Source organism: Oncorhynchus keta, chromosome 1 (assembly GCF_023373465.1).
Source record: "Oncorhynchus keta strain PuntledgeMale-10-30-2019 chromosome 1, Oket_V2, whole genome shotgun sequence".
Classification (NCBI taxonomy): domain Eukaryota; kingdom Metazoa; phylum Chordata; class Actinopteri; order Salmoniformes; family Salmonidae; genus Oncorhynchus; species Oncorhynchus keta.
This window is the reverse complement of record NC_068421.1, coordinates 54167028-54179916: the sequence shown is the minus strand read 5'-3', so window position 1 is coordinate 54179916 and position 12889 is coordinate 54167028. Positions and strand designations below refer to the sequence as shown.

General features: G+C 41.8%; 1 protein-coding gene across 1 annotated transcript in view; it reads left to right on the top strand.

Annotated features, from left to right (window-relative positions):
- Window positions 1-356: 356 nt before the first annotated feature.
- The window catches only part of LOC118387878 (adenomatous polyposis coli protein 2), a 38275-nt gene continuing 25742 nt past the window's right edge, over window positions 357-12889 (top strand). Inside the window, exons 1-2 of the mRNA XM_035776690.2 lie at window positions 357-436; window positions 11336-11497. Of these exons, the coding sequence (XP_035632583.1) occupies window positions 11357-11497 (141 nt within the window). The 5' untranslated portion in view covers window positions 357-436; window positions 11336-11356. The remainder of the gene's footprint in view (window positions 437-11335; window positions 11498-12889) is intronic.

Here is a 12889-nt window from a genome sequence, read left to right as displayed (position 1 = left end):
GTTTTAAGTTTAAGTTAAAGTTCAGGCTTTGCTGACCATTCTTTACGCCGAACGTCTGAACTAAATCATTTTAACCCAGATGGCTATGTTTACTGCATTCATGCTTTGTAGAGTTTCTAATGTTTCCATTGAATGCAGCTGATGCAATACATTAAGAAATAGACATTGGCTAGAGGTCAAACGTATTTCAAAAATAGTTATAATACCTTCTATATTCAACATTTGCCTGCCAAGAGAAATAAAGATATTTTACGTGGAATTGAGAGAGAGAGAGAGAGAGAGAGAGAGAGAGAGAGAGAGAGAGAGAGAGGCTGTGATATGTGACATCAGACTATAGCGTCACAGCACGCAGCTAGTGGTGAATTCAGCATCCATCCCACAGAGTCCGCGCTCTCATTCCACGCCCTACTGAAATCAACACGGCTCGGGAAATGAGGTAAGAATCCAACACAATTGTAACGCTTAGAATTGTCTTACATGACAACATTTTAAATCTACGATAATGTTTTATATTATTTCTATCTACGGATGCTGCATATTAGATTGGTTGTGTCGCGAGCTGCACGGAGGGAGAGTGGTCCTGATGTGAATAGAATGTTAAACAGGCAAATGCATGAAAGTGGGTTTGTTCAAGATATACATGACGCTTTTTTAATTGAATAGATTTTATGTTCAATCTTTTGGAGCCCCAATTGTCCAATGTATTTGGATAGTGTAGGCTATAGGTTAGTAGCCTAATACCTGAAAATGTATGGGGTTGTAGTGGGCAAGGTCGATTGAAATAGGTAGGCTTATCCAGGTAACTTAATTTGATGGTTTATCCTAAAGGGTAAGTGGCAGGCTATTTATCAAACAGATAACAACCCCTCCATTTGAAGTCAATAAATCGTGGACATATTTTGCATTGAAATTGATTCGTGCATGTTGGTGCATTTTGTTCGACGGTGGCCTATTTGGAAGGTGAATCATTGACGTCGTCAATGGATGAAAACGAGACCATCGCTGTTGTGTGATGTCCTCCTTCATAGATGCAGTTTATTTTCCGTACAGCTAGTTGGAGCCTTTTTTATAAAGTTGTCGGACTAAGCAATAGTGGACTGACGTTCATAACCTACGCTGGTTGATGAGAAGGAGGCTTCATTGTCTGTCATTGTTTTTAGCCTATGGATTACACAGTGTATCGCGTTTACATTAGAATGCTTGCACACACATTTTCATGAAGTATCATTTGTGTCCTTTGTTTGAATCAATCACCTGAACCTCATCAGGGTAAAATATAATTGATTGTGACATTTCTGGGCAAAATATCCCACCAAGAAAATAGATAGGGTATGTGAAGAAGGAAAGCAGTAGACACAGAGCTAAATAAGACAGGCTTCATATAACACATAAAAAACATGGGGATTAAACCCAGCAGCAGAAAATAATATAGCATCATTGATCTTATTCTCACACACACACACACACACACACACACACACACACACACACACACACACACACACACACACACACACACACACACACACACACACACACACACACACACACACACACACACACACAAAGCAATGGTAACCAGTGCAGATCCTACTCTAATGAGTCTCTTAGGGACTGGCCACTCACTGTGCCCATGGCTTTGATTATACTTTGAGTGGCTTCAATCATACAACTACCGGGTGTGGCTGTGCCCTATTAGGTCTATTATCATCTGTGTAGGCCTATGTCTCCTATCAGGTCTTCACACCAACATCCAGGAATCCAATATTACTATTTCCCTCACCGTTTTCACTTCCTCGTTGCAGTTGGCTAAACTGTCCAGGGGAACTGAACTGGACCACAGAGAGAACTGCCAGGTCTGGAAACTTGGGCCTGGATTCTTCCAAGAGCTTTGGGCCAGTAACCAAAATGTCGCTGGTTCAAATCCCGGAGCAGACTAGGTGAAAAATATGCCAATGTGCCCTTGAGCAAGGCACTTAACTCGAATTGCTCCTGTAAGTTGCACTGAATAACATCGTCTGCTAAATGACTCAAATGTAAATGTAATCCCCAGGCCTGACAATCCCAACAAAATGGAAAGCGCTTATGTAATATTACATAACGTGATGATTTTTTTAGGGAAGGGATGGGCTACTAACTGACACGCCAGATATTGTGGAGGAAAACAGCTGAGCCCTGGTGTCGTTGGCATCACTATTTATTCTGTATATGGATGTCAATGGACAACGACAAGCCTTGAATTGAGATTCAATAAGGTTGACAGGTCAATTTGCTTTAACCAAGAGAGCGTTAATTGGCCTGCCTCCCATAACTTCACATCATTCTCTAGTCCTGAGAAGAAGGGAGAAGGGCTTTACTGACAGGTCCAAAACATTTTACATCATATTTGAAGGGAGATTAGGATGTAGATCTATCTTGAACCTTTCATAAGCGTTCTATGTGAATTGACATTGGCAACCACACCCAGAGAATAAGTACGAAGGATTGTCAGCATTGTCTTTGTATGACTTTGTTATTGAGGGAAGCATTTGCCAGTCTAGTGTAGCTGTGATATATTTGTTTTCCTAATGATGTGTGTTTTGTCTTGACGCACTCAAGGGAATATCCAAGTTTAGCAATGTCGGCAGATTACAAATGTATAACACCTAATCAGAGAGATTTCTATTTTCTGACTATTTTGACAGTCGGTTACAGAACCTCAGATCAAATGCATGTCTATGGTTCTCTCTTCAATGTCACTGATAGGGAAGAACCCCTGTCATCTACATTGAGGAAACAACCATATAGACATGCATTTGCCAGTTTCCCTTTAAAAATAAATAGCCGACTTTTCCAATGATTGGGAGGTAGGAACGATCATTTATTTGTTTTCCTCCTCTGCTTCGTCTCTCCTACAGCTAAGGGCCTTATTTCCATTATCACTGAAAGCCTTCTTTCCTCTAATGGATGCTGAAATGCTGCTCTTGTTGCTGCTTCAGATACAATCTCTGAGGCAGTGCCTTTCAGCTCTGAGCCAAAGTTATTGACAGAATTAGCTGAAGTGAACTAATGCCTGCCCTACTCACCATTTGAATGCTCGTCACTCAGAATGCAAATGGATCTCTTATCCACAGAGGTTATAGTGGGATAATGTTAACCTCTGTCACTAGAACAATGGGAAATGTCCTCCGGTCTCCCTATGGAAGCCTACCACCTCTTTACATTGTACATTGCTAACCTCCTCTCTTGACTCATCGTTACTGTATTAGTTGCTATGGGAGACCCACTTAGGTTAAAGATCATAGCGTTAGTCCATCATTTGTCTGACATTTGGACCCATGAATGGTTTAGAACCTGTAGACGGCTATAGCTAGCGAAAGCCTTTCCCTTCATGATGTAAGCCTGTATAAACAAAGGGCCAACGGCAGGTCACTAATTATGCAGTCTTCTTGAGTTGTTTTTACCACACGCATATCACCCTTTACATCTAGCATCCACGTAATTGATGAAAACAAAATGTTGCGGTCACCTTTGAAGGACGTGTCCCCAGAGAGACGGATCATTTTGTGTCTGGGTCATTTGAGAACTTCGGCACAGAGTTAGACTGTCGATGAGAGGCTTTTTGGCAAGTGAATTCTAGTCAACTCCAATGCTAACACCGTATTGATTCCTCACTTAATGAACATGTACAGAATAGTCAGTCCCAGCTGTGACAAGCTGATGGAAACACTCTAGCTCTCACAGTCCAGTCCCTAGGCTGGGATGGCCATTTAGTTCCAGACTAGCAATGATCTGTGCTACGCTGTTAGCATTAGCTGTAACGTTAGCAATGAGCTAGCTAGGTAGGTCTACTGACTACATGTATGTTGTGTTAGCTATGTGTTAGACCCCGAAAACTCGATATACATCTACAAATAAGGCTGCTCTGTCTTATTTTCCCATGCAAGGACAGCTTTGGATGTGTCCAATTGCCATGAAAGATGCTATTTTGAAAGAAGAAATAATATCGATGTCTGGAAACCTCACCATTAGGAAATTACATTTTGATCAGATTGCAGGACTTCCTCGCCCGTTCGCAATATCTGAATAATTGATGTTCTGGATTTCATTTTGGATGAGCATCTACAGTAGATGCTCCTCCTACCTGGCTCACTCTAAGAATATTGGTATGACAGTATATTACCTGGCCTTTTGACCCCATAAGCTCCGTCACTGTCAGTATGGGCTGGTCTGACCCCATGCTCAATCCATGGAAGTGGGTTTCTCCATTAATGAAAAATGGCGGTGAGGTGACGCATTTCTCATGAGATGGGAAATGCCCTTTAATGCTGTGTCGTGTCATTTAGGAACTCACTTTCATTCAACACCTCTGTGTTTCACTGTATATTCCTGACCAAAGGGACCATAATAATAGCTAGGAATAAACAACCACGGCACTGCTGCATCGTTGATCCGTAGACTATATTATTTCATTGCACTTTATACTAGAAAAAGACTTATCGGCGGTTTGGGCATTTATCAACACCTTGAATGCACCTGAGCTACTGCCCTACTGTGAGAGCATTGTACTTCTTTCAGCGACACCTACTACAGCACAATACGATTGATTCCACCGAAGAGTGCACAAAGAACGAGACAGTCTGGTTGAGGAGAGGGAGATCCTCAGAGGCTCGCCATCTTCACGGGTAGGTGCCGTTGCCATGGTAACCAGACGGTCTTGGAGGGAAAGGGTGGTGGAGGAAGAAATAATGCAGCAGTGTTGGTCGGGGGGGGAGAATCCTAGCTGTATGATACTCGTGTTCTTTGTTCTGGCCTCACACTCTGCGCAGCCATTCATGGCCTACTTTCACTGTACAGAATGAGCTGCGGACCGTTGGACTGTATCGAAATGACTCACCCTGTAAACAATGTAATGATAACCTAATGATAGGGTAAAAAATAAACATATCATGATGATCATGATAATGCAAATCTATTACTTACCTACTGTTTTTTTGGACTGAACTACATTTAGAAACTCAGTAATGTTAGAAAATTAGTAGCTTATTATTATTTGATATTTATAATATGGTTATTGTTAATGAATATGTATTCATATTATTATTATTATTATTATTATTATTATTTATTTTTTATTAGTAGAATTAGTATTATTATTACAGCATCCTTGCTATTAGTGGCTAAGTATTTAAACATATGACCATAATGACAAAGATGGGAGAGGCAACAAAAAGCTTATTTGGCTCCTACAAACCCTCATGGACCTCTAAACGTAAGCCCTTGACTGTTTCAGCACAACAAGACAACACTCAGAAACCATGATGTCTGCTTGTTTCTTGTCAAACCCAGAACCCCCTTTTCCCCTTTTATGCCCACACAGCCTTTGAGTCATCGTCCATCGTCAGGGGACAGTGCTCTTGATTAGCCTTTTTGTTTCGCCTGACTTAGTTCGCTGACTTCACAAGCGCCAGTTGCAGCCAGTGGATGTGGCTCAGACCTTTGGCTCCTATTGTGTTTGCATGACTGGCGAGAGAGAGAGCCTGTAGAGTACAGAGCTGACTAGCTAATCACAGCACGGCTCGTCCACAGCCCACTGCTGCTGAAGGGCATTTATGCTCTAGCATGGCTAATGTTCAGCCTAACCTTATAGGCGTGGAACAAGGCTTTGTTTTTGTTTGTTTACATTGTCTAAACATGGCTATTACTTAATCCTAAACATAGTTATTATGAAATCTGAAAATGGCCATATATCAGTTCGGAATCATCTTGCCACATTTCTCTATAAAGTGTAGGTGTGTAATGTGTTACTCACAGTAGAGGAGTCGAAGATAGCCTCCCGGGCCAAGGGTTGTGTAAACTCTGGTTACTGCATATACACTATATATACAAAAGTATGTGGAAAACCCGTCAAATTTGTGGATTTGGCTATTTCAGCCACACCCGTTGCTGACTGGTGTATAAAATCAAGCACACAGCCATAAAATCTCCATAGACAAACATTGGCAGTAGAATGGCCTTACTGAAGAGCTCAGTGACTTTTAACGTGGGATGCCACCTTTCCAACAAGTCAATTCGCCAAATGTCTGCGCTGCTAGAGCTGCCCCGGTCTACTGTAAATGCTGTGAAGTGGAAGCGTCAAGGAGCAACAACAGCTCAGCCACAAAGTGGTAGGCCACATAACCTCACAGAACGGGACTGCCTCGGTTGCAACACTCACTACCGAGTTCCAAACTGCCTCTGAAAGCAACGTCAGCATAATAACTGTTGGTGGGGAGCTTCATGAAGTGGGTTTCCATGGCCGAGCTGCCGCACACAAGCTTAAGATCACCATGCTCAATACCAAGCATTGGCTGGAGTTGTGTAAAGCTCGCCGCCATTGGACTCTGGTGCAGTGGAAACACGTTCTCTGGAGTGATGAATCACACTTCACCATCTGGCAGTCCAATGGGTGAATCTGGGTTTGGCAGATGCCAAGAAACCACTACCTGCCCCAATGCATAGTGCTAAATGTAAAGTTTGGTGGAGGAGGAATAATGGTCTGGGGCTGTTTTTCATAGTTTGGGCTAGGCCCCTTAGTTCCAGTGAAGGGAAATCTTAACGCTACAGCATACAATGACATTCTAGATGATTCTGTGCTTCCAACTTTGTGTCAACAGTTTGGGGAAGGCCCTGTTTCAGCATGACAATGCCCCCATGCACAAAGTGAGGTCCATACAGAAATGGTTTGTCGAGATGGTTGTGGAAGAATTTGACTGTCCTGCACAGAACCCTGACCTCAACCCCATCGAACGCCTTTGGGATGAATTGGAACGCCGATTGCAAGCCAGGCCTAATCGCCCATCATCAGTAGCCGACCTCGCTAATCTTCTTGCAGTTAGCTGAATGGAAACAAGTCCCTGCAGCAATGTTCCAACATCTAGTGGAAAGCCTTCCCAGAAGTGCGGAGGCTGTTATAGCAGCAAAATTGGGACCAACTCCATATTAATGCCCATGATTTTGGAATCAGATGTTTGACGAGCACGTGTCCAGATACTTCTGATGATGTTGTGTTTTTAGTCACTCACTGATAGAAATAAACAGTGATTCAACATCAGATTGTGGTTCTGAATGGAAACTGCACAAGCCAGTTGTGAAGTACGCAGCACATCATGTCAATAGCATTTGGCTGGTATTAATAGACTTGCACTATATGAATTGCTTTCTTAACCACGCACAATAGGGATGTGCCGTCCAACATAGCTGCAGGATGGAGAATATAATATAGAGTTGTTTGACTCTGCTACATCGATTACTCCTACCCCCTATTACCCCTTCTGATTGGTTCGTCCTTTATTCATCTCATCCTCACTTTTACCACCTTTTCCAGAGTGTGAAAGGGGATTGGCTGTTTCCATAGAAACAGTCTCGAACTGTTACCACTCCGTTGGCAGGCTCGCTAACACTCACACGGCTTCGTCTGAATTCTATTCCTCTGGGGGACAATTTCCTCACAGATTACCCAGCATGCATTGCGGCCCCACCAGCAGCAAACGGGACACAACAGAAAGAGCCATGTTGGGGATAAAAAGAGAGCGAGGCAAAAAATGCAAGAGAAATAGCCATCACCTGACATAAATATGTCACTGCAATTAATGCTTTTGCCATAAGGGCAATTAAGATGGAAGGACGTTGCGATAACGTTGAACTGTGAGCCAGCTCATGAATATATTCCTTTTGATGGAAGAAACCTAATTGGAAAAAATCAACCAGCTGTATTGCATTCCCATAGGACCACAATCCAACACGCCCCCTCAGTACCTACTCCCTATCCAGCATTGCTCAAGCATCAGTGGCTGGCCTTCAACAACAGACTGCCACACTGCCTTCAATGCTGTCCGGCAGAATAACGAATGTGTTTCATGTCCTCCACTTTGAAATGATAAAGAGCTGTGTGTTCAAGGCATTTGGCATTGATGTGTCCCCATATGTCCACAGCCATTAGATGGACACGCTAAGGCTGCTTTGTGTAGGCTGGATGCATATCACCACCCGCCTAATTGCAGTAACATACTGCGTTGCTTATCAGTACATGTGGACACAGATAACAATGTGTGAGAGAATGTGACTCGCTGGTGGAAACATTTGGAAAAATACCACCACTCTCATTGCTCCAACCCATTGGATATTCAGTATTGATTTGCGAGTCTGTATTTGAGTTACATTGATTTTTCCAAGCTTGTGGATGTCCTTTGCATAACACTCTGGCCTGACATTCACTTTAAATGAACATTACGTAATTGCTCAGTTTGCTTGTTGAGAGAGAAATTATGGGATTTGACTTTAGCGGAATAAGGCAACAGAGTACACAGACAGGACAACAAAAGAATGGACCGAATTCAATCAAACCCACACGTTGGAAAAATAATTGTTGCAATCAAAATGTGCTTTTTTTCTGTTTCACTAATAAACATTGTACAATTAATCACATACAAATGTGCATTGATGTTGCGTAGTAACAATTATATTTTTCTCAATGCAAATCAGATTGAGTTTGAGTATATGCCAGTCCTCTATTTTCTACTATAAAACATTTTAACACGTTCAATCCAATACTACATCAGCCCTATCTCCTCCATTTTGTTCCACTATGAATTCCCTAAAAGGGTGAAAGACAGACACAAGGTAATGAAATGCAGCACTATTCCAGCGGAGGGTTTGCCGCACTGACATTGCCTGTCTGCCCCCAGAGCACCGTGGTCCATAGTCGCAGACGCCCTCCTCCTGTAATATCGAAGTGGGCTGGATTGCACCTCCCCCTTATCAGCGCTACTGCTGCGGGAAGGGAATCTCATCACTAGGGCTAACAAAGCCTGGCCGAGGTCCTTTAGCAATTCAGATGGCTGCGCTGTGCAGGAGTGAACGTTTGTTCAAGTGAAATGAAGGGTCATCAAAACCCATTGAAATTCATTTGAATAAGACTTGTCTTTTTTTGTATGTCTCGGTTTGTATTCATGTGGGGATTTGATGACGAGTAATTCTTCAACATGTAATATTTCTAACTATTAATTACCCCCCAAAAATGTATGCATTTCAATTCTGCGTTACCTTTCATTTCTTTGTTAAAAATAGCAACCATTGTAATAGAGCAGACGATTGCTCTTGCTCTCTCTGAAAAGCAAACATCCTCAAGTAGTCAAAATGTCACACCACTTGTCGTGCAAGTCTGACACATAAAAATTATGTGTCAAATTACAGACCTAGGAGAATCACTGTTGCAGTTGTTGTCATGAAGAGCAGGAAGGCTTTAATAATGTAGATCTGTCACTGCCGTCGGAGTCTCCATAAAAAGCAGAGCGACTGACTGCTTCAGGCATTATGCACAAATGCGTACTGGCTTCATTTGGTTTCATTGATGTCAAGGTGACTGGGGATGAAATTGTGAATTTGATTTGCTTCTATATAATTGCATCAAAGCCACCAGTAGTGAGATTGGAGTCAAATTCGATTTATTGTACCATATATTTATGAAACACTTCCACTCCTTTAAACCTCAGAAAATTTATCAAAACGGCTGCATTGTTTTCCCTCACTGACAACATTTCTTATCTAGTAACAAATTATCAAATAACATGTGCAGGTGTAGGATCTTAATCTGATCACTCTTTTGTTGCAGAACATTTCCTGCACCACAGGAAATGCAGATAAGCTTTGTGATTTACATAAATTCACTGAAAACCCACACTAACACACAGTTATATTAACAGTATTGCACCTTTCATGTACCCTAATTTTACTAAACTAATAGCTTAACCACTGCTCATTATGGGAGAACCGTTCAAATCCTGTTGCTGCAGGATTACTTTACTGTGAAAAATACTGGTCAAATTAAGATCCTACATCTGTAGCACAGACAACTTATGAGATACAATGTGATGTATACACAAATGATGCACAAAAGTTTCAAATGATCAGCAACTATAATAAATACTGTATGCTCCAATGACATTTTGATATGGTTTTATATTCAACTGCTGTAACCAGCGGTATCAACTACCATAATATTATCCAATATCCATAACAACCATAGACTCTAAAACCAGATTAAAGCGTTGCTTAAACAAACTGCAGAGCACATTGCCAATATTGAATGGCCACACTGAGAGTGAATTCAGGCTCGGCCAAGCACAAAGATTGATCAAAACCGAGCTAAACTTGATTTGACAGATGATTAGGTTCTCTGTGTACCATCTGCTGCCAACCTTACACTGCAGAGAGGAGAGAGAAGGGATATAGCCGGAGGAGCCCTTCGCATGTTCTACATTGTTTATATCGACACTGCCACTCAAAAGTTTGGGGTCACTTAGAAATGTTCTTGTTTTTGAAAGAAAATCTTTTTTTTTGTCCATTTTAAAATAGCATAAAATATATCAATAAATACCGTGTAGACATTGTTAATGTTGTAAATAACTATTGAAGCTAGAAACAGCAGATTTTTTTATGGAATATCTACATAGGCGCACAGAGGCCCATTATCAGCAACCATCACTCCTGTGTTCCAATGGCACGTTGTGTTAGCTAATCCAAGTTTATAATTTTAAAAGGCTAATGGATCATTAGAGAACCATTTTGCAATTATGTTAGCACAGCTGAAAACTGTTGTTCTGATTAATGAAGCGATAAAACTGGCCTTCGTTAGACTAGTTGAGTATCTGGAGCATCAGCATTTGTGGGTTCAATTACAGGGTCAAAATGGCTAGAAACAAATAACTTTCTTCTGAAACTCGTCAGTCTATACTTGTTCTGAGAAATGAAGGCTATTCCATGCGAGAAATTTCCAAGAAACTGAAGATCTCGTACAACTCTGTGTTCTACTCCCTTCTAACCAGAATAGAAAGAGGAATGGGAGGCCCCGAGGCAGAACTGAGCAAGAGGACAAGTACATCAGAGTGTCTAGTTTGAGAAACAGATGCCTCACAAGTACTCAACTGGCAGCTTCATTAAATAATACACGCAAAAAAACAGTCTCAATGTCAACGGTGAAGAGGCGTCTCCGACTCACATTAACAATGCTTGCACTGTATTTCTGATCAATTTGATGCTATTTTAATGGACAAAAAATGTGCTGTTCTTTCAAGAACACGGACATTTCTAAGTGACCCCAAACTTTTGAACGGTAGTGTACGTATGGAGGAGCCCTGAGCATCTCTTTTTATCTATGTGCTGTATAAGTATCAATTGGGAAATCAAACGGGCAGTTTTCCTATAAATAATTCTGCAAAGACAATGAAATAACCTTATAATAAGAAATGCATGATATGCCAGAGTTTGCTCCACACCACACTAACCTTCAATCTCACATGTTTCTCCTTCCGTGCAGGGACCACAACACTGCCTGAAGATGGCGAACTCCACGGCTTCCTATGACCAGCTGGTCTACCAGGTGGAAGCTCTCCGCCAGGAGAACTCCCATCTGCGTAGAGAGCTGGAGGACAACTCCAACCACCTGTCTAAGCTCGAGAACGAGACCACCGACATGAAGGTGAGAGAGGGCAAAGGGACGACCCTAGGGCTATGGGGGAAATAATAATAGGATAGGATTTGAGTGTTGATTTGATGTCGCAAAGGTGGAAGTTCAACCATTGCATTGACCTTATAGTTTGTTGTTTCGTTGCATATAGACCAAAGATTTTAAAACGTTTAAGACACAGATGATTAAGTGTTGCTAAGATAAAGTGTTGCTTTGGTATCTAAAAGACAATGTTTTCATTTTGGAATTTATCTATGCCTACAGATGTAGGATCTTCATTTGATCACCATGTTGCAGGAGAAATGTCAAACCTGTAGTTTATTTGAGGATTTAAAAAGGCTTCTGATGTTAGTAATTTCCACATTGAAATTTCAGACGATTCTCCCTTACCAAAAATGTATCAACCACTACAAAAATGTCCATGAATTATAATCCACATAATTCACATTTCCTGTTGCTGCAAGATTATTCTCCTGCAGTAGCAAACAGGCTCAAATTAAGATGTAGGATCTTTCCCTCTATTTTGTCAAGTCGTGGCTAATAGCATAATTGAGATACAGATAGGACTTATTCCAATTCAAAATCCACTCAGTTCTGCCAAAGATGGATAGAGTTCAACCCCAATTCTGGAGGATGCTGGAGACTTCATGTAACTCCTTCACTAGTGACCCAGTTTCCCTCCTGAGTGACTGGAGACGCTAATGCTTCATGGCTAGCATCCCTAGCCTAGATAGACGAGGCACTGGGCCACACTTGAATCATTCCTCTTTCTGCACGGATCCATCCGGTTGTCTTTGTTACAGTAATGATGCCAGCAGGGATTGAGACAAGCCGCTGAGGAAGGAGGAAATCATTAGACCAATCAGCCCATAAGATGTTTTCTCATTATAGATTTTTTTTTTGCTGTTTGAAATCCCTGCGTGTCTGACCGGATAGTCCTTTTTTTCCCCCTCTGTGGCCAATCCTCTCCCTGGATTCCAGGAAAGAATCCGCTTCAAGTTTCTGTCACACCATGTGTCATTGCAAGGATGGTTTGCTGTTTGGTATTCGTCTGTCTATCGACAAAACGGTTGGCCTTCAGACATTCATCATAATATGATATCTGTGTGGATTAATATGATCGGGATCAGATGGAGATTAAATGGCACACCCCGACTGTGTACCATTTCATCTCCTGCAGAACATTGCAGAGTCCTTGCGTTACCTCGGGAATAAATCAGCTCTAATCTGCATAATCACCCAGCTCTTGTCACTGTTACTTCAAATCAAACTGTGTTATTTGGAAAATTATTTCCTTCCTGAAAAGACAGAGAGGAACTGCAGCACTAGCTGTGCCACCAGAGACTCTGGGTTCGCGCCCAGTCTCTGTCGCAGCCGGCCGCAATCGGGAGGTCCGTGGGGCGA